The sequence below is a fragment of the Scyliorhinus canicula genome, chromosome 22, assembly GCF_902713615.1.
Source record: "Scyliorhinus canicula chromosome 22, sScyCan1.1, whole genome shotgun sequence".
In the NCBI taxonomy this organism is placed as follows: Eukaryota; Metazoa; Chordata; class Chondrichthyes; order Carcharhiniformes; family Scyliorhinidae; genus Scyliorhinus; species Scyliorhinus canicula.
Genome location: NC_052167.1, coordinates 16714993 through 16740157, shown reverse-complemented (window position 1 = coordinate 16740157; position 25165 = coordinate 16714993). Strand labels below are relative to the sequence as shown.

Below are 25165 nucleotides of genomic sequence, written 5' to 3'. Positions count from 1 at the left end.
ATTAACCTTAATTTGGTAGATCTTGACTTAAAATTAAGTGTGATTGTGCTTTGATTAAGTCAAATAATTAATCAATAGTAATCATTAGTGATATTCTTAACTGTGGAGTTGTTTTTCCAAGACTTTGTTCTTCATACTGGCAATTTGCGCCTGGTGTTCCTTTACATCATAGTGTTCCCTTCTCAAGCTAGACTTACTAAAATGAAACAGAAAACACTGGATAAACTTACCAGGTCTGGCAGCATCTGTGGAGAGAGAAACAGAGTTAATGTTTCGAGTCCGCATGACTCTTCTACAGAACGAAAGAGAGGGAGAAATGTGATGAATTTTGTACTGATTAAGAGGAGGTGGAGCAGAGTAAGCAGGAACGTGGAGAGATTTGACAAACATGTTGTGGTCACAAGGCAAAGGGAGTGTTAAAGATAGTGTTAAAGACTAAAGAAGGTGCTGATAGTGGCATATCGATAAAACCAGCAGAATGTGTTAATAGCAGAACAAAAGCAAAACTTAAGAACAAGTGACAGATGGTCCTGTGGTGGGTGGGGTGGAGCGAGGGGTGGGTTACGTTGGGACATAAAATGTTATTTTTAAAGGGGGTCAAGATGGAGGAGAGAGTTCATGGTCTGAACTCAATGTTAAGTCCAGAAGGCTGTAAAGCGCCATATCGGACAATGAGGTACCGCTCCTCCAGTTTGCAATGGGCTTCACTGGAGCATCGCAGTTGGCTAAGGATGGACCTGTGGGTATGAGAGCAAGATGGTGAGTTTAAATGGCAAGCGACAGGGAGGCCAGGATCATGCTTGCAGACTGAGCGAAGGTGTTCCGCAGAATGGTCACCTAATCTGCGATTAGACTCCCTGCTGTGGAGGAGCCCGCATTGGGAACAGGCAATACAGTAGAACAAATTGAAGGAGGTGCAAGTGAACTGCTACTTCACCTGGAAGGACTGTTTAAGGGTCTTGGACAATGGAAGAGGGAGAAGGCAAAGGGGCACCTTCTGCATTTGCAAGGGAAGGTGTCATGGGAAGGGGGTGGAGTTGGGGACAATGGAGTAGTGGACCAGGGAGTGACAGAGGGAGTGGTCCCTGCAGAATGCTGACCGTAATGGGGTGAGTGGAAGATCTGTTTAGTGGTGACATCAGTTGTCCAAAATGGTGGAGGATGATCTTTTTTTCTTGAACCGAGGATTCCTCCCACCAATTGTGGTTGACGGGCACTCAACTGTGTCCGACCCATTCCCGACCCATCTCCCACACCTCTACCCTCACACCATCCCCTCCCTTCCAGAACCATGAACCCCTTGTCTTCACTTTCCACTGCACCAGCCTCCGCATTCAAAGGATCATTCTCAGCTGTTTCTGCCAAGACTGGCATGATGCCACCCTGCTCGATCGCTGTAGCCCTGACTTTCTTCCCCCATCCTGTATCTATCCAATTTCCTTTTGAAATGATTGATTGTCTCCGCTTGTCCCACCCTCTTGGCAAAGTGACTTAGAGCTGAGTGGACAGACGGCACGTAGGTATATAACCGGCATCGTCCTGGAAAAGCAGGAGACTGTGGATGCTGGAACTCTTGGAATAAAAGCAGGAAAATGCTGGGAACACTCAGCAGGCCAGGCAGCATCTATGGAGAGAGAAACTCGCTCCTCACTGATTCGTGGACTGTTTCCTGAATTTCCTGTTTTTATGCCAAGACTCAATTTTTCAGTCAGTTCTATCTGCCATTTCCAGCTGTTTTATTAGTCATTTATTCCATTTCTCTATTTTATCTTTCTCATGCTTTGTCCATAGGAGCTCTTACGGAGCTGTGGTATTGTCCATGTCTCTGAGCCATAAGCCCAGGGTAGATCTGATGACCAAGTAAGGAGTATTCATAATGTGGCCCAACAGGCTGATAATCAGTAGAAGAGTCATATCGGACTCAAAACATTAACTGTTGCTCCCAGATCTGCGGAGTTTATCCAGCATTTTCTGTTTTTATTTTAGGCTGATTATCAGCTTGTCAATCCTTCTAATATGCATGCCAATAGTGCAGGTGGTAGAATCCCTACAGTGCAGAAGGAGGCAATTCGGCCCATCAAGTTTGTATCGACCTGCCAAAAGAGCACTCTGTCATCATAGTCAACAGTTAATACTCCATACTTGGTCATAGAATCCATACAGTGCAGAAGGAGGCTATTCGGCCCATCGAGTCTGCACCGACCCTCCGAAAGAGCACCACACCTCGGCCCACTCCCCCACCCTATCCCGCAACCCCATCTAACCTTTGGACACTAAGGGGTAATTTAAGCATGGCTAATCCATCCAACCTGCTCATCTTTGGACTGTGGGAGGAAACCGGAGCACCCGGAGGAAACCCACGCAGACACGGGGAGAAAGGGCAAACTCCACACAGTCAGCCAAGGTCGGTCCCTGATGCTGTGAGGCAGCAGTGCTAATAACCACTGTGCCACCGTGACGCCCGTTCAGCCCCGGAACGAAAACTGGAGCCTCCGGCATCACTGTCCATAGTTCTCGGACTAACAGAGCTCCAGGGGATGGCTGGAATGAATGGGACTGGTGTCACCAGCAGGAGGTTTGATCCCTGTTCTGGCTGGGGTGGATTTGTGACCTGTCTACAATGCCCTATCCGGGGTGGAGGCAATGCTGCTATCACACTGTCAGCAAAACTGTTCTCAGATTGTCCTATAACCCACCGCCACTAGGAGGCGCGCGAGAGTCAAACTAAGATTTAAAACCTGCTCTCATTCTTGGGAAGTTACACATCCAGCGATCATGAGTGTTCTGGGGCTCTTGAATCTGTGGGACCCCTCTAACAATGAGCCATACCTCCCATACTTTCCAATCTGAGTGCAAGCTCAAAGGGGGTCGATTTTAAAATTATTTTTTAGTGATGTTCTCAAACTGAAAGCAATGAAAGAGATTGTGCAGAAGGAAAACCTGTTCATTCTAATAAATCAGGATTGGCACAACAGCTTACTGACCAGAAGAATGTATTGCACCTTCCCCCCCTCCCCCCCCCTCCCCCTGCAAGATCGATGGAGTTGATCAGGAAGGAAAGTGGACAGAGATTCCTATTCCCTGACTTTCTCGATACTGAGGATGCTGTTTCAGGAAAGGGGGTGGCGTCACGGTCTTGTTGCTGCTGTTTCATTCTTGACTCAGACTTCCGGGTCCTTGCCCTTCTCCTCTCCCAGCCCAAATCTAACCTGGCTGAACTGCTCCATCCTCCAGACACATCTCCCGGAGGCTCCCCTCCCACAATTCAAAGCCATTATCCCTGAGCATGTTTCAGATGAAAGGTAATAATTCAAGAGGTGCATCTTCCAAAAGGCGAAGCTACGCAGTTTTAACTCTAACTTCCCCCTATTTTGTGACTAATTGGTGTCGATTGGCTGGAGGCTTGTGCAATGGCAGTAACAGGCGGGGTTTGTGATAATGAGTCACTCTCAGTGTAGTGACTACATTCAGCACAGCCTGCTTGCTGGTCACTGATACAGAGGACTGCATCCGACAGGGCGAGCCCCCAGGACAGAATGCACTGGATTTCTGTTACATTTGGCTTGTTGATTGTAGGCAGAACGTGTGGTAAGTTTACATCCTCGCCTTATTCACGAGTGCAGTGCATTGAACATAGATAGAGTTCAGATTTTTTTCTTTTTAAAACCCTTTTACCATTTGGTTGACAGGATTGAGACAACAAATCTCGACTCCATCCTTTACTCGGATTCCTCCAACATATCCCGAATACCTCTCACTTTAAAAAAAAACCAAACCTATTGGAATTCGAAACAATGAACGCACTATCTTTGACCAACTCCCAATTAAACATGCCTTTGGCATATCTGTTAGCTTATCAATTGAATGTTTTAAAATGCTCCAAACTTTATTGGAGGGCGGGCAAGTTAATGGGACACACACAACTGCCCGTTTTATCTTGTTTCAGAATTTTATACTGATGTTATAGTTTTAAATCCACAGGCTGTAATGACAATTGCACATCTGCACAGATCTTAATTGTTAAGTAAACCCCGGTGGTAATAACGTCTTGTTCCTTTTCAATGGACATTGTCAGTGTTGGTTATTTGAAATGACAAAGTCTGTGCTTGTTCCTAACCTTGCTGATTTGCTTTAACCTTGCTGACTTGCTTTAACCTTGCTGACTTGCTTTATCCCAACAGCTGCCTATCCTCTCTGGTCTAACTCGCTTCCTGAAGTAGAGAAATATGAAGTAGTGAAACCTCGTTTAATGAGCACCATTCTCAACAAGAGAGACTTGTCTCCATCGAAGGTGGGAGCAGAGTACATCACCCTGTTTACAGCAAATGTGTGCTTTTTTTTTTCCTGAACGACTGGGTTATAAGCAAGTGGGAAATGTTCAAGTGATTGATTACAGAATAGGAAATGGTTTGGCCCCAGTGAATCGATTAGGGGAATTCCAGAGTTAGCGAGGGGCTGGAATAATAACAGCAGTGTGTGGGTAGAAATGAGGAAGGAGCAGTGCTCCGAAAGCTTGTGTTTGAAACAAACCTGTTGGACTTTAACCTGGTGTTGTAAGACTTCTTACTGGGTAGAACTGGGCAGGCATTAACACTGTTAGCTAATAGAGTATGGAGCAGCTGGTTAAGGCATTGAGTAGCCAAGACATGGAGACTAAATCTCGAGTTTGACTTGCGGTCTGTGCTGTTAGCTTTTCTCAATGTAAATGCCCTCTGGTGTCCTGAGTTTGGCGGGGGCGGGGAAGGTGCTGATAACTCTGCTGTTGAGGTTACATGTATCCAAACATTGCTGTCTGGGCCATTCAGTTGTACAGCATTGAACTCTCAGTAAAATACATGTTGATACCATGAAATTTCCTACACTTGGATAACACAGAATTGGTTGAATTGCAAGTGGACAGATAGCAGCCCCAATAGCCGTGAAGTGGCCAGGCAAATAAGAGGGTTTCGACCACAATCGTTATAATACCTTTGGATATTAATGATTTGGATGAGGGAACAAAATATAACATCTCAAAGTTTACAGATGACACCAAGTTGGGTGGGAGGGTAAACTGGGACAAGGATGCAGAGATCCTTCAGCATGATCTTGGCAGGTTGGGCGAGTGGGAAAATCAATGGCAGATGCAGCATAATTTGGAAGCAAAATCAGGAAGGCAGATTACTACCTGAACGGTTGTAAATTAGGAGGCGGGAGTGTGCAGCGGGACCTGGGTGTCCTTGTGCACCAGTCACTGAAGACAAGCATGCAGGTGAAGAAGGTTAATGGTATGTTGGCCTTCATTGCATGAGGTTTCGAGTATAGAAGCAGGGATGTGTTGCTGCAATTGTACAGGGCCTTGGTGAGGACACACTTGGAGTATTGTGAGCAGTTTTGGTCTCCTTCTCTGAGGAAGGATGTTCTTGCTCTCGAGAGAGTGCAGCAAAGGTTTACCAGACTGATTCCAGGGATGGTGGGACTGTCATATGAGGAGAGATCGACTAGGTTAGGATTGTTCTCGCTGGAGTTCTGAAGAATGAATGGGGACTCTCATAGTCTTTATAAAATTCTAACAGCACTAGACAGGGTAGATGAAGGGAAGATGTTCCCAATGATGGCTGTGTCCAGAACCAGGGGTCACAGCCTGAGGATTCAGGATAAACCATTTTGGACCGGGATAAGGAGACATTTCTTCACCCAAAGAGTGGTGAGCCTGTGGAATTCATTACCACAGGAAATAGTTGATGCTAAAACTTTGAATATATTCAAGAGGCGGCTGCATATAGCACGGGGCAAATGGGATCAAAGGTTATGGGGAGAAAGCAGGATTAGGCTATTGAGTTGGATGATAAGTCAAGGTCATGGTGGAGCAGGCTTGAAGGGCCAAAAGGCCTCCTCTTGCTCCATCTTCTATGTATCTATATGGAAGTTTTGCTGGGGGCCAGGAAAGTTACCAGTGTAGCGGAGGCACTCAAAATGTAACAATGAACCATGCTGGTAAAGAATCCATAATAGAGTCAAATATACATTTACCTGGAAAAACAGGGCTTTAGGCATCCAACACCAGACTTATAAAGACTGTTTTAAAAAAAAAAAAATAGGAGATAGCCCTTCAGCCCCTCTCGTCCATTCTGCCATTAATTAGGATTATGGCTGATCTGACGTTCCTCGTGTCCGACGTTCCTCGTGTCCAATCTCCTGCCCTTTCCCTGTAACCCTTGATTCCCTTCCTGATCCAGAATCTACCAATAGCCTTCAATGTACACAAGGATTCTGCCCCGACAGCTCTCTTCTGACAAGGAGTTCCAAAGAGACACAACCCTCTGGAAGAAGAAATTCCTCTTCATCTCAGTCTGAAATGGGCACCCCTTTAATCTGAGACTGTGACTTCTAGTCCTAGACTATCTCCCCCCCCCCCCCCCCCAGCATTTACCCCGTCAATCCCCTTACAAATGCTCTATGTTTCAATTAGATGACTGCTCAATCATCTAAATTTCAATGAGTAGAGTGCCAACCTGTTTAACATTTGCTTATAAAACCATACCTCCATATCAGGTATCGTTCTAGTGAACCTTCACTGAACTCATGAAATAATATCTTTCCTTAAGGGACCAAAACTGCTCTTAGTATTCCAGATATGATCTCACCAGTACCTTGCACAGTTCTTGTATTCCAAGTCCCTTGAAATAAGGAGCAACGTTCCATTAGCCTTCCTGATTACCTGCTGCTTTATGTTTCATGCACAAGTAACCCCAAATCCCTTGACAAATGTTATAGGAAATAAAGTAACTTAATAAAGTACTGTTCATGAGGCTTGTTGATGAAATGAAAGTAAGTTTATATATTCCCAGACTAGTCATCCCGGGGCCTGGGCTAACGATCTGGGGATTTGTTCAAACCCTACCTCATTCAGTCCATTACATTTTGTTAAATTTAGACTAAAATGCTGGCATCAGCAATAGTGACCATGTAACTATGGGGATGTCATTAAAAATCATTAGATTCGCTGATGGCTTTTGAGGAAGGAAATGTAACATCCTTATCGTGTCCGACCACTGACAGTCCAGACCACTAGCAATGTGGGTGAATCTTTACCCTTGGAAGTGGCCTAGCAAAAACCACTCCGCTGTACCAAAGCTGCTGGAGGAGAAGCTGTGGGAGGACCTTCTCCACAAGGACCTGCTTCTCTTTTGGCAACCATGGATGACCAATCATTGTTGGCTTTGCCAGCAATGCCCACATCCTATGAATGAGTTTAAAAAGTAAATGGGAGGTTGGCCAAAGGGCAGAATGAATAATGGTTCACAAATGTGGTGTGTCTGAAGCGTTGTAAAGAGTGGTGTCCCACAGGGGTCACTATTGGAACCACTGTTTTTATAAATATAGAAAAGGTGTGTGTCATGGATGCAAAGTCAGAAAATTGCAAATGGCATTAAAATATGAATCTTCAGGGCAATGCAGACAGATGATCATGTTAAACGGCACAATGGTTAGCACTGCTGCCTCACATAACCAGGGACCAGGATTTAATTCCGGCCTCGGGTGACTGTGGAGTTTGCACTTTCTCCCCCGTGTCTGTGTGGGTTTCCTCCGGGTGCTCTGGTTTCCTCCATAGATGTGCAGATAAGGTGGATTGACCATACTAAATTGCCCTCTGGTGTCCAGTAGGTTAGGTCGGGTTGCGGAGATGGGGTGGGGGAGTGGGCCGAGGTCGGGTTCTCTTTCCGATGGTTGGTACAGACCCGATGGGCCAAATGGCTTCCTTCTGCAGTGTAGAGACCCTATGAATTTTAAAGCAAATAAATATGGGGCAGAATTTTGTAGCGCCCCCCCCCCCCCCGGCCCACCACCATGGCGAGTTTGATTGGGGGGGGGGGGGGTTATTAATCTGATGGGAGAGTGGGCAGCTGGGAACCCCGGTCACATTTCTGCCTCTATCCAGATCCAAGTCCGGGAAACCCTGTGGGCAGCCTCCCTACCCCCGCCACCAATTAATGCCCACTTCAGGGTTTCCTTCCACCAATGCTGGTATTGACCCAGTGGTGGGTGGCACACCATGCAGGGAGCACAGCAAGCAAGCCTGTGCGAGGTTGCTTGTGTACTCGCAGGGTAGGCGGTCTCATTCAAAGGCACAGTGCCTGATCAAAGGGCCGGGCTTTGGGTCGGGGCACTGAGATTGACTTGGGCTCTTCATCATCTAAGAACATCCCAAAGGTGCCTTAAAACCAATGAAGTAGTTTTGAAGCATCATTGTTGGAATGGACGCTACGTCATTGAAGGTAAGAGTCAAAAGGCTGTCATCTTATTGGATGGCTGAACGGTCTTGGATGGGCTGAATGGCTATTCCTCCTATTTCTTTTTGACAATAAATTTAGTACCCAATTTAAGGGGCAATTTAGCGTGGCCAATCCACCTACCCTGCGCATATTTGGGTTGTGGGGGTGAAACCCACGCAGACACAGCGAGAATGTGCAAACTCCATACGGACAGTGACCCAGAGCCGGGATTGAACCCAGTTCCTCGGCGCTGTGAGGCAGCGGTGCTAACCACTGTGCCACCATGCTGCCCATATTCCTCCTATTTCTTATAATCTAATTTCGGAAACATAGAAGCCAATCTGCACGGAGCAAGATCCCATAGTTGGCAATGAGTCACGTGACCATGTGTTTTTCTTGTGATGTCATTTGAGGCGTAAACATGGGGCAGTGCAATTGGATAAACACTTTTCGTCAAATTAGTACCGTAGGACTTTTTCTGATCGCTTGAGAGAGCTGACAGGCCCCAGTTAAGCAGCTCAGCTGAAGCCCTGGACTATGCTCTGAATACGGGTTTAGGCATTGAATTCAATTTTCCTTTTAACATCTGCTATCAATATAAGTGACCATGAAGGTTTTGGATTGTCGTTAAGCACCCCCCCCCCCCCCCCCCCCCCCCCCGACTGCCTCACTGTTGACACTTGGGGGAAGGCAAGCTGCCATCTTGGCTCGGACTGGCGACCCTAACTCCAGCCCCACACCAGTGTGGTTCTGAAGTGAGCTGGCAAACCGCTCGTTAATCCGTGGCAGGAAACTGGGTTGTCTGACCAATGCCACCTTTGACAGCGATGCCCACATCCCGAGAATGGGTGAACCATAAACAAAACCGGCCGGGCAGTCCGTCATCTGAAAGACAATGCAGGATTCCCTCAGCACTGCCAAGCGTCGGCCATTGATGTCAACATCTGGAGCAGGACCTGAACCTGTGACCTTCTGGCTCCAAGAACATTACCACTGAGCCAGGCTGACTCAAGATGCTGGGAAATGGCAGGGGCGCGGTTGAATGCTGAAAACTATTAAGTTCTGATGGTGTATTCCCAGAGCTGTCTGAAAAAGGCGGTACTGTCCATTCACACCTGATGTGGTTGTGAAACAGTTTCAATGAGTTCATAAATAAAATTCAGCCAAGTTAGATTGTGCTTTAACCTTAAAAAAGATATTAAAGGACAACCTCACACTGAAATGAAATGGGCCAGGTGATCTTGAAGTAAGTAATTATTTATGTTGTGAAAGCATTTGAGATAACCTATTTTTGTAGTTACTTAGACATACCCTTTCTCTCTGTGTTACATTATAAATATTGAACAGAGGAAGCCTCTGCTTGGTGTAGGTATTCCAGAGAACCTCTTGCCCAACGTGGTCTTGATTATCAGAACAATATTGGTTTTCTCTCTTTTCCCCCCCCCTCCCCATTATTCAGATCGTCCATCCAGAAAAAATCACCTATTCCGTAAATGTGGAAGGGAAGGAACTCATTGTTCATCTCGAAAAAAATGGGTAAGGTTGTGACTTCCTTTTTTAAAAACAGTACCGCTTTCTTCTCCAGTTGATTTTGGAGAGCAGGCCTTTTTTAAAAAAAATTATTGCTATAAAGTCACTTTATTGTGTTACTGTTTTAAAAGGGTCAGTGTCATCCCTTTGCAAGCCAGAGATTTTGTTTGTATTGAGGTATGTCCAGCACTGGGATTGCAATGTAGTCACGGCCGGTGTTTAAGGAACTGTAAAAACTAGGGAGAGCACATTGGTGTACGCACCGTGGTCATGGGCTCAAAGCTGTCTTGTGTGGAAACCCCTGTCCTCCCATTGTGTACTGGTGTTCCGTAATTAAATTAATTTTCCACTTCAACTTTCTGTTGGTTCCTACTCGGCAGTGTGGATTAATGGAGCAGCCATTTTAATCTCAAACATGAAGTGGCGCAGCATAACTTTTGAAATAAAGATTGCATTTAAATATAAACTAGTCCTATTCTCAGTTCTGGCGACTTGACTCCACTGGTGGTAGCGCATGCGACTGCAAACCACTGCTTTAACTCCGGGATGTAGTGCATGAATGAAATGAATATGACCACGGTTATGTACCGTTTAAATTAACGGCTTTTGCACTGGCTAGATAGTATACCAGGTCCTTGTGAAACAGCTTGGGGAGAATGCAACAAGTAAAAGATCATGCTGGTCTCGACCATGTTACTAATGTCTTACTTAATTTTATTTTTTGTGACCTATTCCAGCGCAAATATATCTCTGGGCTTGTCAAAAAATACATGCTTGTTAAATATGGAAAGTGCAAAACAATTTTTGTTAGTTGACTGTAATGTTTTTCGGAGATAGCAGTCTTGTATAAAGGAAGGCAGTTTTTTTTTATAAAACCACAGGAAATGTGATGATGGTAAACTAATTGGGAGTGATTCTGAGAACAAGACCCGAGGCCCTGAGGCTATTTCTCAGCAGTGTCATTAACTCATTCACTTTAAACACTTCTGTTAAAGTAACAGAGAAGGAGGAACCTCTGACTGCATGAAGTGCCTGTATCTCGCAATATAATGTCAGGAAAGGGTGGAACACAGACAATGAAATTTGTACAGAGCAATGACAGCAGGAGATTGGGAAAATGACACTTGAGACACAGGACATACTGACTCCCATAAATATTCAGCCAATTGGGAAGAAATGGAGCGAGGCAAACCTATGGCGAGGGGATGAAAAAGCATGGGATCACTGGGAGAATGGGGCACAAAAAGATGCAGAGAGCACATCCAGTGCTCCTCACTCCTCCAATCCACGTTGTCAGACTTTTGTCGTGTAGGTTTCTCTCTCCACTCAAACAGCGAGGTGTCCGAAATCATCAATTTGGCTTCCACCAGAAACTCCATACCCTTGCTGCAGAATCCATCACCCTTCCTGGGTTAAGTCTCCGGTTGATTGTTCACCACCATGGCGTCTTATTCGGCTCTGAGCCAACTTTACAACCCACTGTAGGCTCTCCATTATTGAGACCACCTAATTCCACCTCTTCAGCATTTCTCACCCCCATCCTTCCCTCATTTCATCTGCTGTGGAAGTCCTTATCTGGGCCTTATCTGTCATCTTCAGGCCTGACTATCTGGTCCACCCTCCGATCCTCTGCTCACATAAAACTGTTCCACCCGTCTCGAGTCGCCCGCTACCATTGCCTGAGTCTGCAATGCAAATTCCACAGACTCTGCTAATAGATGAATAAACTTTATGCACAAGTTTTAACCTGCTCAAGCTGAATTAATAAAGTTTAATTCTTTGAGCTGATCAGATAGCCAGAAAGAGTGCAGTTCCTATAATAATTAAGAATGGAATTAAGCTTCTAAATTTTTAATGTGCCTGGGTCTGCTAAGTAGATTGGTTGCATTCAATTATGTAAAAATTGGCAGCACGGTAGCATAGTGGTCAGCACAGTTGCTTCACAGCTCCAGGGTCCCAGGTTCGATTCCCGCTTGGGTCACTCTGTGCGGAGTCTGCACGTTCTCCCCATGTGTGCGTGGGTTTCCTCCGGATGCTCCGGTTTCCTCCCGCAGTTCCAAGATGTGCGAATTAGGTGGATTGGCCATGATAAATTGCCCTTACTGAACAAAAAGGTTGGGTGGGGTTGCTGGGTTACGGGGATAGGGTGGAAGTGTGGGCTTGGGTAGGGTGCTCTTTCCAAGGGCCGGTGCAGACCCGATGGGCTGAATGGCCTCCTTCTGAATTGTAAAGTCGATGAGAATAAAGGCTAGTGATTAGGCGATGCCTGGCGGGAGGAAGGATTTTACAGAATTGAGTTAGTGTAGAAGTCAACGAGGCTTCATTTCACAATGGTACGGGTGCGAGGTTGTGTCGAGCTGCATCAACTCTCAAGCTCTTGTTGACACCCCTCAGTCCAGCTCCAATTCATTTATTTTCTGCTTCAACAGGGGTCTACTGGTCAAGCATTATTCTGAAACCCATTACTTGGAAAATGGAACGGAAGTAGTGGAAACACCATTTCTGGTATTTGTCTGCCATCTATTTAATAAAAAAAATGGTTTGTGTAATTAAAGTGTTTTATATCTCGACATTCTGTTATTTTAATTTGAAATGGTGTGATTTGTCACAGGATCATTGTAATTATCATGGTGTGATTGAAGGCATCAATGATTCCTCTGCTAGTATCAGCACCTGTACTGGACTCAGGTATGTAATAGCTCTCTCCTTCCTTTAATCTGCCTTTATTATTGATAATTATGAGACCACAGGATGTAGGAGCAGAAGTAGGCCATTCGGCCCATCGAGCCTGCTCCGCTATTCAATGAGATCATGACTGATATATATTGGCCATGATAAATTGCCCTTAGTGGGTGGGGTTACTGGGTTATGGGGATAAGGTGGAGGTGTTGACCTTGGGTAGGGTGCTCTTTCCAAGAGCCGGTGCAGACTCGATGGGCCGAATGGCCTCCTTCTGCACTGTAAATTCTATGATAATTTCACTTCCCCGTCTGATCCCCATCGCTCTTAATTCCTTGAGTGATTAACAATTTGTCTATCTCTGCCTTGAACGTACTTGCATGCCAAGTCTCTATAACCCTCTGCGGTAAAGGATTCCACAGATTCAATCCCCTCGGAGAAGAAATTCCTGCTCATCTGTTTAAAATGGACAACCTCTTACTCGTATGCCCTCTGGTGCCATAGATCTTTGACTTTCCTACAAGGGGAAATAATCTCTCCGCATCTACCCTGTCAACAACAACAAAGGACCAACAAAGAACAGTACAGCTCAAGTTCCCTGAGGATCCTATATATCTCAATAAGGTCGCCTCCCATTGTTCTTAACTGTAATGAGTACAGACCCAATCTCCCCTCAAAAGAAAGCCCCTCCGTACCCAAGATCAACCAAGTTTACCTTCTCTGGACAGCGTCCAATGCCAGTATATCTTTCCTGAGATAAGAGACCATTAATTATCCCTCTACTACTTCCTCCCAAGAACCGAGTTGACACCAGAAATCTTGTTCAGCCCATCCATCATTTCCCTCATAGCTTTCCATTCAGCGCATGTTAGCAGAGCCTTGGGCCCACTTGCGATAGTGAGTTAAGATGGGTGTTCCCCGTCTCTAATGGAAAGATCTAACCAAAAGGATGCTCCGTCTTAAAGGCAGGCCAAGAACCATGAGATCCACTTCCAACAGTGGTAGTTAAATGTAATTAATGACAGACGATCAGTGGGAGCTGAACTGACACTTGTATAATCTGTGGGGAGGAAAGTCTTGAGGTAAAAGTACAAAGCGGCTTGATTCTCTTTTTTAAACATTGTGAAATGGTGTAGATTAACAACCTCCGATTTACAGTTGAGAAATGATGGATTAATATACATGGAGTAATGGATCAGTCTGTACAAGGTACAGTACATTTAGCACGAGGAAATGGCCACCAAATGTGGAACTTGGCCAAAGCCATTCGACAGTGAACAATGGAAATTGTCTGAAAAGAATCATTGATTCACAACACTGCAGACTGAACAATAAAACTGCTCGAGGAAGGCAGCGAAATAATGAATTAGCACCCACAAAAGAAGCTATAATTCATTTGGATTTAAGCTATATTTAGTTGCACAAAAACTGAAAATGCTGGACAATCTCAGCAGGTCTGACAGCATCGGTGAAGAGAGACAGAGCGAACCTTTCGAGTCTGGATGAATCTATGTCAAAGTTGTCATAAAACCAGTGATTGGCAGCTGTGCTGAAGAGAATTTTCCAATGATCTTGCACTAAGCGGGCATAAGAATTGTGACTCCGCAGCGTGACTGGATGAGGGGGAACCTGAAAATAGTTTTAAATAAGAAATGTCTGCTTAAAATGTTGCTTTCAGGTTGAAAAACATGCACCAAATATTATTTTTCATCAGTTGTCTTTCTCTTAAATATTTTTAAATTCTCCTTTTTCACATTTGCTCCCAAATTTACACCCAACAATAAACAATAATCAGTAACGAATGTAATGTCAATCTCCATATCAATAACAACGGTCCCATCCTCCCACCAAACCCCGGACGTAAGCCCGCATGTTAACATGAACAAATGACAAAAAGGAATCGCCCATAACACATACAATCTCACCATTAACACATGCAGTCCCCCCCCCCCCCCCCGCTAATGTTCAATAAGATCCAATTCTCAAAAGTGCATAATAAATAAATCAAGAATTCCAGCAGGTCCCCCCCGCCAAGCCAGGGCACAGGGTGAAGAGGTTGATCTCCACCCTAACAGGATCTGCCTTTGGGCTCAATGGGGCGAAGGCTACAGCATCTGCCTCCATGCCCATTTCCAACCACGGCTGGTCCAACACACCGAATATGGCCTCCCGAGGGCCCAGGTCCGGATTTACCAGTTGTCTTTCTCAAGGAGGGGTGGGCACCCCTTCCATCCATCCATCCATCCATCCATCCAACACCTTCAATATTCACTCCCTCCACCACCCACGCACAGTGGCAGCCGTGTATACCGTCTGCAAGATGCACTACAGCAGCTCACGAAGGCTACTTCAGCATCTTCCAAATCCATGACCTCTTGCACCTAGACGGAGATGGGCAGCTGACGCTTGGGAACGCCACCTCCTGCGAGTTCCCCTCCGCGTCACACGCCATCCCGACTTGGAATTATATCCCCGTTCCTTCGCTGTCGCTGGGCCAAAACCTTGGAACTTCCTCCCTGAGAGCACGGTGGATGTACCGACACCACGTGAACTGCAGCGGTTCAAGCAGGCAGCTCGTCACCACTTCCCCCAGATGGAATAAACAGTTAGAACCAGTATTCTTCTCTCTCCGTTTCACTGTTTTTCCTTCTGGGTCTCGAGGGTAATTCGGGATGGGGAATAAGTTCTGGCCTAGCTGCATGGCCCACAGCATGTGAAAGAAGAGAGGGAGACTTAACGTTCCCATGCCAGGTAAATTACTGATTTCTTACTTTTGTAGAAGAAAAAAAGGGGGCAGCATTGTGAATAAAAAGTATTCCTCCTGGATTTCTCCCCCCCCCCCCCCAACTCCCTCTCGAACATCTGTGAAATTTGAACATCCTTTATGGATCAAGGCAAGCAATCTTTGAGTTGGGATTAATGTGTTTGTTAATGTTGCTTTCCAGGGGCGTCCTCACAGCTGGGAGTAATGTCTACTTAATTGAACCACTGGAAGGAACTCAAACTGGAGAACACGCGTTGTACAGACAGCAGCACCTGAGACTTAAACGGGGATCGTGCAGCGCGCGCAACTTTACACTTTATGACAATGGACCCAAAATGGCTGCAGTTTACCAACCTCCTGTCAGGGTATAACACTCCTGTGAACGTTTGTGATGCTTTTAAATATTTAAACATTTGGATACATGTTAACGTGTTGGTTCTTGCATTCCATGTTAATAACTACATTCAAATTGTCTATTCCTTCCCCTTTTTAGAGATTTGCACAAGCTTCACAAAGCTCCCGATTTGTGGAACTTTACTTGGTTGTTGACAATGCTGAGGTAGGCCCAACCTTAAAATGAAATAAGATGTTTCTTCAACGAGTTACTTTTTTTTTTACAAGTTGCTTTGAATTTTATTAACTCGCCAAATTGTTTAATATCTGATTTCAAAGAGCAGACACATTACTGTGCGTGTCTTAGTTTTCTCTGTTGTATTATATTTCTAATGATCAAATAGTGGCACATAAACAGTTGCACATCGGTGGGTTTTAACCTTGGTGTAATATAACAACTGGTTATAAAATCTGTCAATCCATATTGAAGACCACTCAATAACCTCACATAATGTTACAACCCTCTGAAGCAGCTATTATTAGTTTGAGTCCCAGGGTTGGCTGTGTTTCGAGTTTTCCTATTTGTATGTGTTGTACATATGTATATTGTTGACTTGGAAAATCGTATTATATTAAACCTGCTCCTTGGCTATAAGCACTCACAGACTCTGGGCGCAACCTATTCGGCCACGCCATGCCCGACTCTGGGCGTGAAGCAGCCGGTAATTTTTCACCCAGCTCGTTACGCTCTCAAGATCTAACGAGATCTCATGCAATGTCGCAATCTGGATCCCATCAACGATGGGCGGGATCTGTATTTGGCAAATTTGCATTTTAAAGTGAGCAGCTAGTCCCTCTTTAATATGCACTTGCCAGATCTACCCAAAGCGTTGGAGTTGAATGCCTTTTCCTCGAAGACCCCAGGTGAGCGTAATTTAGCATAGGTCTCCATGAATGTGGACCAGGCCGAATGGCTCTTTGGGGGGAGGGGGGGGGGGGCTTCTGGGCAGGGGGACAGGGTGCCATTTTGTCCATGCTGGGGATCAAGCCCAAGGTGCCCTGCCCTTGTGAGGTGGGGGAAGCTGAAGGACCCCTTTAAACAAGTGTTGGAGAGGCCTGGGGGTAGGGTTGGGGGGCCTTGAAATTGGGGTGGGATCTGGGGGTAGGGTTGGGGGGGCCTCGAGACTGGGGTGAGGTCTGGTGGTAGGGTTGGGGGGCCTCGAGACCGGGGTGAGGCCTGGTGGTAGGGTTGGGGGCCTTGAGACTGGGGTGAGGTCTGGGGTAGGGCTGGGGGGCCTCGAGACTGGGGTGCCATTTCAAAATGGTGTCCTGCACTGACGAGCATGGGGGGTGGGGACTCCTGCTGAGGGCTGGAAAACAAAGCAGATTGCTGTTGGATAGCAGGTTGTTTCTGGTCCTTGTCCCCTCAAACCCGCCCAGAATGGACTCTGTTTTTATGTTAGATCGCACCCGATCTCCCTGGGATCATGAAAGCAGAGACAAAAGGGTCATATGTCAGTAAGCGTTTATATTAATTGGTGGGAAGAAAAGATAATCCAATTTTAGACTACGTGTGGGTCCCGATGGGTATTCTTTTCACAGGTAGGCTTGAGCAACAATTTGGTTTATATAGCTGTTAATCATTTGAATATTTTTCATTTCAGTATGAGAGATTCAACAGAAATTTCCTAACAATACGCCAGCGCATGATGGAGGTAGTGAACCATGTAGACAAGGTAATTAATGTTTGTTTTATTTTCTGGGGCATGAAAAGCGAAGTCAAAGAGAAACGAGATGCTCTTGCACATGGTGAAGTCTGAAAAGGGGGATTGAATACTGTAAATATGCCAGTCTGATCACTGGGAGGAATTTTCCCGCCATTGGCCGCCAGTGGGGTTTTCCGGGCCCGCCGATGGTGAAGCCTGGGTGGCATTGGACGGTCCCACCAGTGGCCAATGGCGGGTTGCCTCTGCCGCTGAAAAATATGTTGTGAGAGGCAGGAAAATACGGCCCATTGTCTGAAAGAGCAATGTAGGTTACTGATTGGGTGGGGCGGGACCCCTTAGGAAACTTCTGATCCTTTTCAGAGAAGATCAAGGAAGAGAAGATAGTTTGATTTCAAATATGCTAACATTTCATGAAAAGGCAAATAATGGAGTAAGTCACCCATAAATGGATAAGTGGTGCTTATCTATGAAGATCACGTTGGGCATCTAAAAAGAATTGGAAACGATAAATGAAAATCTACCCTTTTTGACTGCAAGGCTTTCATGTGAAACACATTTAGACGATTTTGATCCAGTTAAAAGTGGTTGCAACGCGGTATAAAGTGGATAGCGTCACTCAGATAGACCACCTGTATTACTGATCGTTGGCTTCAGGAAAGAGAAGAACTTGGTGGTGATGTCGGCATCTTTAACTCTTTGACTTCTCTTGAGGCTGAGGCCCAATGTTGGACTGGGAAGAGGAGCCTGTTTCATAACGTGAAATTAATGGAATGTAACTCTTTGACTCTGAATCCCATGTAATTAAAAGATACTAAGAAACTTTTATTTTTTTTGTCTGTATCCATTGGAGTTTAGAACATTGAGAGGAGATCTTATTGACACAGGGAAGATTCTGAGGGTACTTGACAGGATGGATTAGGGGGCACCGGTTTTTTTTTAAAAGGGGGGTTTCCCATTTAAGACAAGAGATGGGAAGACACTTTTTGAGGGTTGTGAATCTTTGGAACTCATTCCCATTGAGTGGTAGAGGTAGGGTCAGTGACTAGTTCAAGAGAAGAGATTCTTGACTGAGGAGTCAAGAGGTTATTGTGTGTAGGCGGAATGTGGAGTTGAGGACACCCATCAAATTAGCTGTGATCTTATTGAATGCCGGAGCAAACTAGAGGGACAGAATGGCCTTGCCACTGCTTCTAATTCATATGTATATGTTTTATTCAGAAGAACAAAAACTTCAGTAAATTTGATGGTCTCTTTTAAAATCTGTCCATTCTGATTTTTGTTTTACACTTTTTTTTTTTGTCAGTTGTACAAATCGTTAAATATCCGCGTCGCGTTGGTCGGGTTAGATGTGTGGACACGTTCAGATAAGATTGCCGTCAGCTCAAATCCTGATACAACTCTGGATAACTTCCTTAAATGGCGTGGAAAGGAGCTCCTGTTGAAGAAGAAGCACGATAATGCACAGTTTGTCACGTACGTACCTGTCGGGAACACCAAACTCCGAGGAAGAAATGTTTGTTCGTGTAATGTATTTCTGAGATCCCTTTGGAAATCATGATGTCTCGAGACAGACACTGGAGGCTTCCAGTAATAAACACAGGGGTTTATTGATCAAAGGCAGTTGGATAACCGTAAGAAGTCTTACAACACCAGGTTAAAGTCCAACAGGTTTGTTTCAAACACGAGCTTTCGGAGCGCAGCTCCTTCCTCGCTCCGAAAACTCGTGTTTGAAACAAACCTGTTGGACTTTAACCTGGTGTTGTAAGACTTCTTACTGTACTCACCCCAGTCCAACGCCGGCATCTCCACATCACAGTTGGATAACCGGCACAGAACAATATACAACAGGTCTTTATACTTCAGCACCCTGATCCACACCGCCTGCACCCAGGGCCCTGTGCAAACTCCCATTTGGCCGAGGTTTGCATCTCCCTGCGCGATTGGCCACAAGACAGTCATGTGGTCCATGTAGCCTGGCCCTCCCCCTTAAAGGGACCACGCTCCTATATCCCTCCCCCATTAAGTCCCTCAACACACAACCCAAAACTCTGTACAAAAGTACAATGTTTAACAGGGGCCACCAAGGAAATAATCCATCAAAAAGCCTGTTCGGTTTGGAGACCTCCGGGTCCTCCCGAATCGCCTAGCCCAGCCACAGGCTCCGCATTCTCTCTTCGGGATCGAGTGCTCCACAGTTGATGCCGCCTTAGGATAGAAATGGGAGTCCATGGCTCCCCTCAGCTGGACCGAGTTACAGGAGTATTCACAGTGCTCACTGGACTTGTCGACTCCATCTTGGGGGTCGCCACCCCTAAACTCTCCAGTTGGCTAACGTCCTTTTTGATGGTCTTCCGGTTAACATTGACCCATAAGACATCAACCCTGATTGGGCCACAACCCATCCTTCCAACCAAGGCGAACTGACAGAAGTTTCTGACCAAAACTGGGGCTCCCGCCCAGGACAACCTGTCACCTCTTTGCTGTGAAAACTGACTCTCTACTGGGCAGCCTGGCTTGCCTCCAGCCTCCCCGCCAAATTTGGGAATACAAGATCCAATCGGGTTTTCCAATGAAGGGACAATTTAGTGTGACCAATTCATCTATCTGCATGTCATTTTGGGTTGTGGGGGTGAGACCCATGCAGACACGGGGAGAAGGTGCAAACACCACATGGGCAGTGACCCGGGGCCGAAATCGAACCTGGGACCTCAGCGCCGTGAGACAGCAGCGCTAAGCACTGCGCCACTATGCCGCCCAATTGCGTTCAGTTATACAATAAATAAATTAGCCAACCTCTGGCGAAGTGGTTTATCAAATTGCTTTTTCAGGCATTCTTGAAACTTTGAATGGCCCTTTCATCCAGATCAAACTCTCCTTTGGCTGGGGTTCACACACGCGTGCGCAATTGCCCCCGAGCTGGTGGCGAGGTCTGTGACACCTCTCTTAAAGGGGCCATGCTACCACAAATTGTAACGATTTAGTCAATCGATGGTTCATATCATACCTGTGTAATATTCCATGGGGAACTGTCCTCTGTCCACACATCTTCAATTGCTTCATCAGTGACTCCGACCGGTCCCCTGTACTTGAATTAATGCCAGGGGTCTATTCATTGATTATACCACAGTAACATTTCAGGTCAACTCTCTACTCCTTTGATAATGAGGCACCATTATGCCAACCTATGGCAGCACCTGGATACCATCCAGGCATTGGTTTGATGGACTTGGATACCACCCAGGCATTGGTTTGATGGACTTGGATACCATCCAGGCATTGGTTTGATGGACTTGGATACCATCCAGGCATTGGTTTGATGGACTTGGATACCACCCAGGCATGGGTTTGATGGACTTGGATACCATCCAGGCATGGGTTTGATGGACTTGGATACCATCCAGGCATGGGTTTGATGTGTTATAGCTAACGTTCACTCTGTATCAGCACCAGCGATGGCCAGCTGAAAGGGAAAACTCAACCACTTCCTCTTCATTTTCATAGGCACTGGCATTGCTGAATCCCTTCCTCTATGAATGTTTTAGAGACCAATGTTGACCAGGTGTTTCACTGGATAAGCCATTTCAAAGCAAAATCTACAAGAGCAGGGGGGGGGGGGGAAATCCCCCAAAGCCTGTCCATCCATCTACAGGGCTGGAGTTGATGGAATGCGCAGCACTTGCTGGATAGGTGCATCCACCACCACTTTGTGAAAAATCAGGACCAGGCTATTAGCGCTTTCTGTCACCACACTCAAATATGCACTCCCTCCATGTTTGATCTACAGTTTGTAATCCATTCACTCGAAGTTAACTTCAACAGTATCTTCCCTGTCGAGAGGGGAAAAGTGTTAATGTCATCGGAACAGTATTGCTCAGAGTTCTCTTCCAAAGACACACAGCCTCCCAATTTGGACGCGCCGTCCCTTTTATCATTGCTGGCTAATAGTAGAATTCCCTTTCAAACACTGCCCGTCACTGCAGTGGTTCACGGAGAAAGGCGAAACTCTGGAGGGGTAACGAATGCCCCTTTTTGCCAGTTTTGTCCATGCCCCGAGAATTGATTTATAAAATAGTTGTGGCCTAAAATTACCTATGAGTGCTCACTTCGGCAGCACATATAGTAAAATTACCCATTGATTAAACAGCCTCTGTTTTCAGTCCTCACAGTGAAGAGGATGGCTTTAAGTGTTGAGTTCGCAGATCGTAATATAATTCAATTAGTTGCATGGGGTCTGAGAATGTGTTGGGCTCTCTTTTGTGTCGTCAAAAATGAACTGTTGTTATCACAATGCTATAATATTTGCAAAAGAACTCTTCTGGCTAACATTGAACATGTATCTTTTCAGTGGAATGGGCTTTGACGGGTCAACTGTTGGATTAGCAACAAAGTCTGCCATGTGTTCCTATCAGTCTGGTGGTGTGAATGAGGTGAGTTATAGATGCTGCTGCTTTTGTGCCACCTAGTACAGTTTCAAAGAATGAGAAGTCCCTCTTTCCCCCCACCCCCTCGAAGTTGTAATTTTAGAACATCATTTAAGGGTAAAATGAAGTGGAATTAAGTAATAATGGACCCTCACGATGGAATGCATGATTTTTATGATGGGCAATAAAAGATTAGCCGGTTGGATGATCTCTACATCAGTCTTGTGGGGGAAGTAGAACGGTGGAGTTATGAATATGTGAGAGTTCCTAATAAATTCAAGAAGACGTTCAGGAGAAACGTTGTTACCCGGAGAGAGGTTAAAATGTTGAACTTGCTACCACAGGGAGTGGTTGAAGGGATTATACAGAAGCATTTAAAGATCTCTCTGTATGGAGTTTGAACATTCTCCCCGTGTCTGCGTGGGTTTTGCCCCCACAACCCAAAGATGTACAGGCTGGGTGGATTGGCCAAGCTAAATTGCCCCTTAATTGGAAAAATGAATTGGGTACTCTAAATTTATTTTTTTTAAAACAAGCATTTGAAGAGGAGTACATGTGGGAGAGAGGAAATGAGTGTTAGAGCAGTAAGTGTGCGGTAGACATACCAACATAGACCTGTTGGACCAAACGGCCTGTTTCTGTCCTGGTTTTAGTTAGTCAGCATTTTCGATAACCTTTTGGGAATATATAATCTTTGTAACACCTGTTATTCAGTGCTATAATACCTGTAGCCTTAATCGAATCGCATTACTTGGACTCATGGATGTGATGGTAATGATTTAATCATTCTAATAGGACCACAATAGGAACCCAATAGGATTAGCATCCACGATTGCCCATGAGATGGGTCACAATTTGGGGATGTCCCATGATGAGGATCACAGCGCATGTAGCTGCAGCGGAGCAAGCAAACACAATGGTGGCTGTATCATGGCAGAGAAAACCGGGTAAGGATAGTAACTGGCTACAACAAGTCCAGACAAAGGAACCTGTTGCCTCACAGTCAGCGTGATGGTGGTGGTGGGTGACATGAATATTTGGAGGAAACAAAAGTTTGATTTCAAGATTTAAATCAGGTTGAGAGAATAGAAATGTTTGGACTGTTTTGTGCCCGAACAGCATCAAGTAATTATTGCCACCAATATAATCAGCAAACATGAGGCTGTTCCAGCATGTTCTCTAACTGTTTTTCAAGTTCTAGGCTGGACATTTTTTGTTGGCTCAATTTGAAATTTGTTTTCTGAGGGAGAACTTGAGAAGGAAACCCCAATTATACAGGCTGTTTGTCACATCGATTAGCAGCAATAATGCACTTTTTGGACTCTTATAGTAAACTTTAACTTTTGGTTATTCTGAAGTAATATAAATCTTCTCTCAAATGCTGTTTTCACATTGGTGGACATAGATTTGAATGCTCTGATTTTACCAGAGGGCTGCAAAGGCTGGGTCGTTAACTATGTTCAAGGTTGAGATGGACGGATTTTTAATCCGTAAGAAAATTGAGGGTTATGGGGATAAACCGGGAAAGTGGTTGAGGATCAGCCATGATTGCATTTAGTGGACAGCACGGTAGCACAGTGGTTAGCACTGCGACTTCACAGCGCCAGGGTCCTAGGTTCGATTCCCCGCTGGGTCACTGTCTGTGTGGAGCCTGCACGTTCTCCTCGTGTCTGCGTGGGTTTCCTCCAGGTGCTCCGGTTTCCCCGCACAGTCCAATGATGTGCAGCTTAGGTGGGTGGGACATGCTAAATTGCCCTTGGTGTCCAAAAAGGATTATTGGGTTATGGGGATAGGGTGGAAGTGAGGGCTTAAGTGGGTCGGTGAAGACTCGATGGGCCAAATGGCCTCCTTCTGCTCCTACATATCTGGTGACAATCCAAGTTTCATTTTGGTTCTAATTTGCCAAGTTTTAAATGTAATGTAAATCTAGCCTCAAAATCTTACTGGCCGCTCGCATCTTTATTTGTTTTTTAGGCTTGTGTTTCCTAAAAGCTTCAGCAGCTGCAGTCATCAGGAGTTGCAGAAGTTCTTGGCATCGGGAATGACGGAATGCCTTTGGAACAGTCCCGGAGCAGACGAATTGTATGGAAGCCCGGTCTGTGGAAATCAGTTTCTTGAGCGAGGAGAGGAATGCGACTGTGGCACCGTTGCGGTAATAGGGAATTTCTTCATTAACCTGGAGGTTTACTTGTTGTAGCAAAATAGTGTTAAAATATTTGCCCTGTTGTAATAGATGGTAAGTTAACTTTCTGTGAAGGAAACTTTGGGAGCAGCAGCCCACTATTGCCAAATCGACGTGATGTATGGCACAGAGGTTTTGTCCACACAACGCCTCTTAAGGCAAGCTTCTGCCGTTGGCTGTAACGGCACTTTCTCAAAGGGAATTGAAATCAGTTGGTGAAACAAACAAAAGTCAGCACTTTGCTGTCAGTTTCAGAGCAGCGTTGCTAAAGAATGAGGTCCAAGGTACTAAACGCACACATGCCCAAAGCTAGATGCTAATGCACACCCTCCCACATGCAGCAAAATTATGTGCGAGGGGTGGAAAGCCAGCTGTTTGCAAGCAGACTACTTTACGCTTCAGGCCTGAACATACCATGTCCGAAATTCACCCATGATGTGGAGATGCCGGCGTTGGACTGGGGTGAGCACAGTAAGAAGTCTTACAACACCAGGTTAAAGTCCAACAGGTTTGTTTCAAACACGAGCTTTCGGAGCACGGCTCCTTCTTCAGGTGAAGAAGAAGGAGCCGTGCTCCGAAAGCTCGTGTTTGAAACAAACCTGTTGGACTTTAACCTGGTGTTGTAAGACTTCTTACGAAATTCACCCTGACCACGACCGCCAAAATGTAAAGTTGCTCCTCTATTTAATTAGGGGGAAGAGTTTGAAATGTTGCTCATCGATCTAAACGGCACAGCTCCCAGCGGTTCTTCAAATACCAGCTTCCAAATGGGAGATCTGTAGCTGTCCTTATCCAAACGCTTGGCAGAGTGAAATTAATAGAAAAACTTGCGCATGGCTATTTATTGGTGTCAGATCCATTTGCTGTTTGAAATAGTGACATATGTACAATTTGAATGCAAAAGATATATATCTGCTTTGTGAATTTGTTGTACTCCTGGAGTTAATTTTCTCTCTGCCACCCACTTCTATTTATTAAGCCTTTTAGTCTCCAGACCTTTTTAAATGACTGATTGCTCCATTGCCTTGCAATGGAGTTAGATGGAGAAATTAATAGGATGCTGAAAGAATAAAGGGCTGATTTTCAGGAGCATGTTCCTGGTAAGGAGACTGCTCCCACAAGAGAGGCACTTAGGGAAATTTCAGGCTGTCTCCGACCATTTTCCATCCATCAGTAGAGGCAGAGACACGTGGGCTGTGAATCAGCTGACTTTCAGCAGATGTTTCTGGTTGAGGTGGTTGTTGGAGTCCATCCAGACGATCGTCCCTTAGAAA

The 25165-nt window shown here is 45.4% G+C and overlaps 1 protein-coding gene across 1 annotated transcript in view; it reads left to right on the top strand.

Moving 5' to 3' along the window:
• Positions 1-3403: 3403 nt before the first annotated feature.
• The window catches only part of adam8a (ADAM metallopeptidase domain 8a), a 46533-nt gene continuing 24771 nt past the window's right edge, over positions 3404-25165 (top strand). The window contains exons 1-12 of the mRNA XM_038782939.1: positions 3404-3588; positions 4182-4291; positions 9715-9791; positions 12215-12290; positions 12397-12473; positions 15410-15593; positions 15722-15787; positions 17226-17297; positions 18592-18761; positions 21634-21715; positions 22505-22656; positions 23684-23861. Of these exons, the coding sequence (XP_038638867.1) occupies positions 3537-3588; positions 4182-4291; positions 9715-9791; positions 12215-12290; positions 12397-12473; positions 15410-15593; positions 15722-15787; positions 17226-17297; positions 18592-18761; positions 21634-21715; positions 22505-22656; positions 23684-23861 (1296 nt within the window). The 5' untranslated portion in view covers positions 3404-3536. The remainder of the gene's footprint in view (positions 3589-4181; positions 4292-9714; positions 9792-12214; positions 12291-12396; positions 12474-15409; positions 15594-15721; positions 15788-17225; positions 17298-18591; positions 18762-21633; positions 21716-22504; positions 22657-23683; positions 23862-25165) is intronic.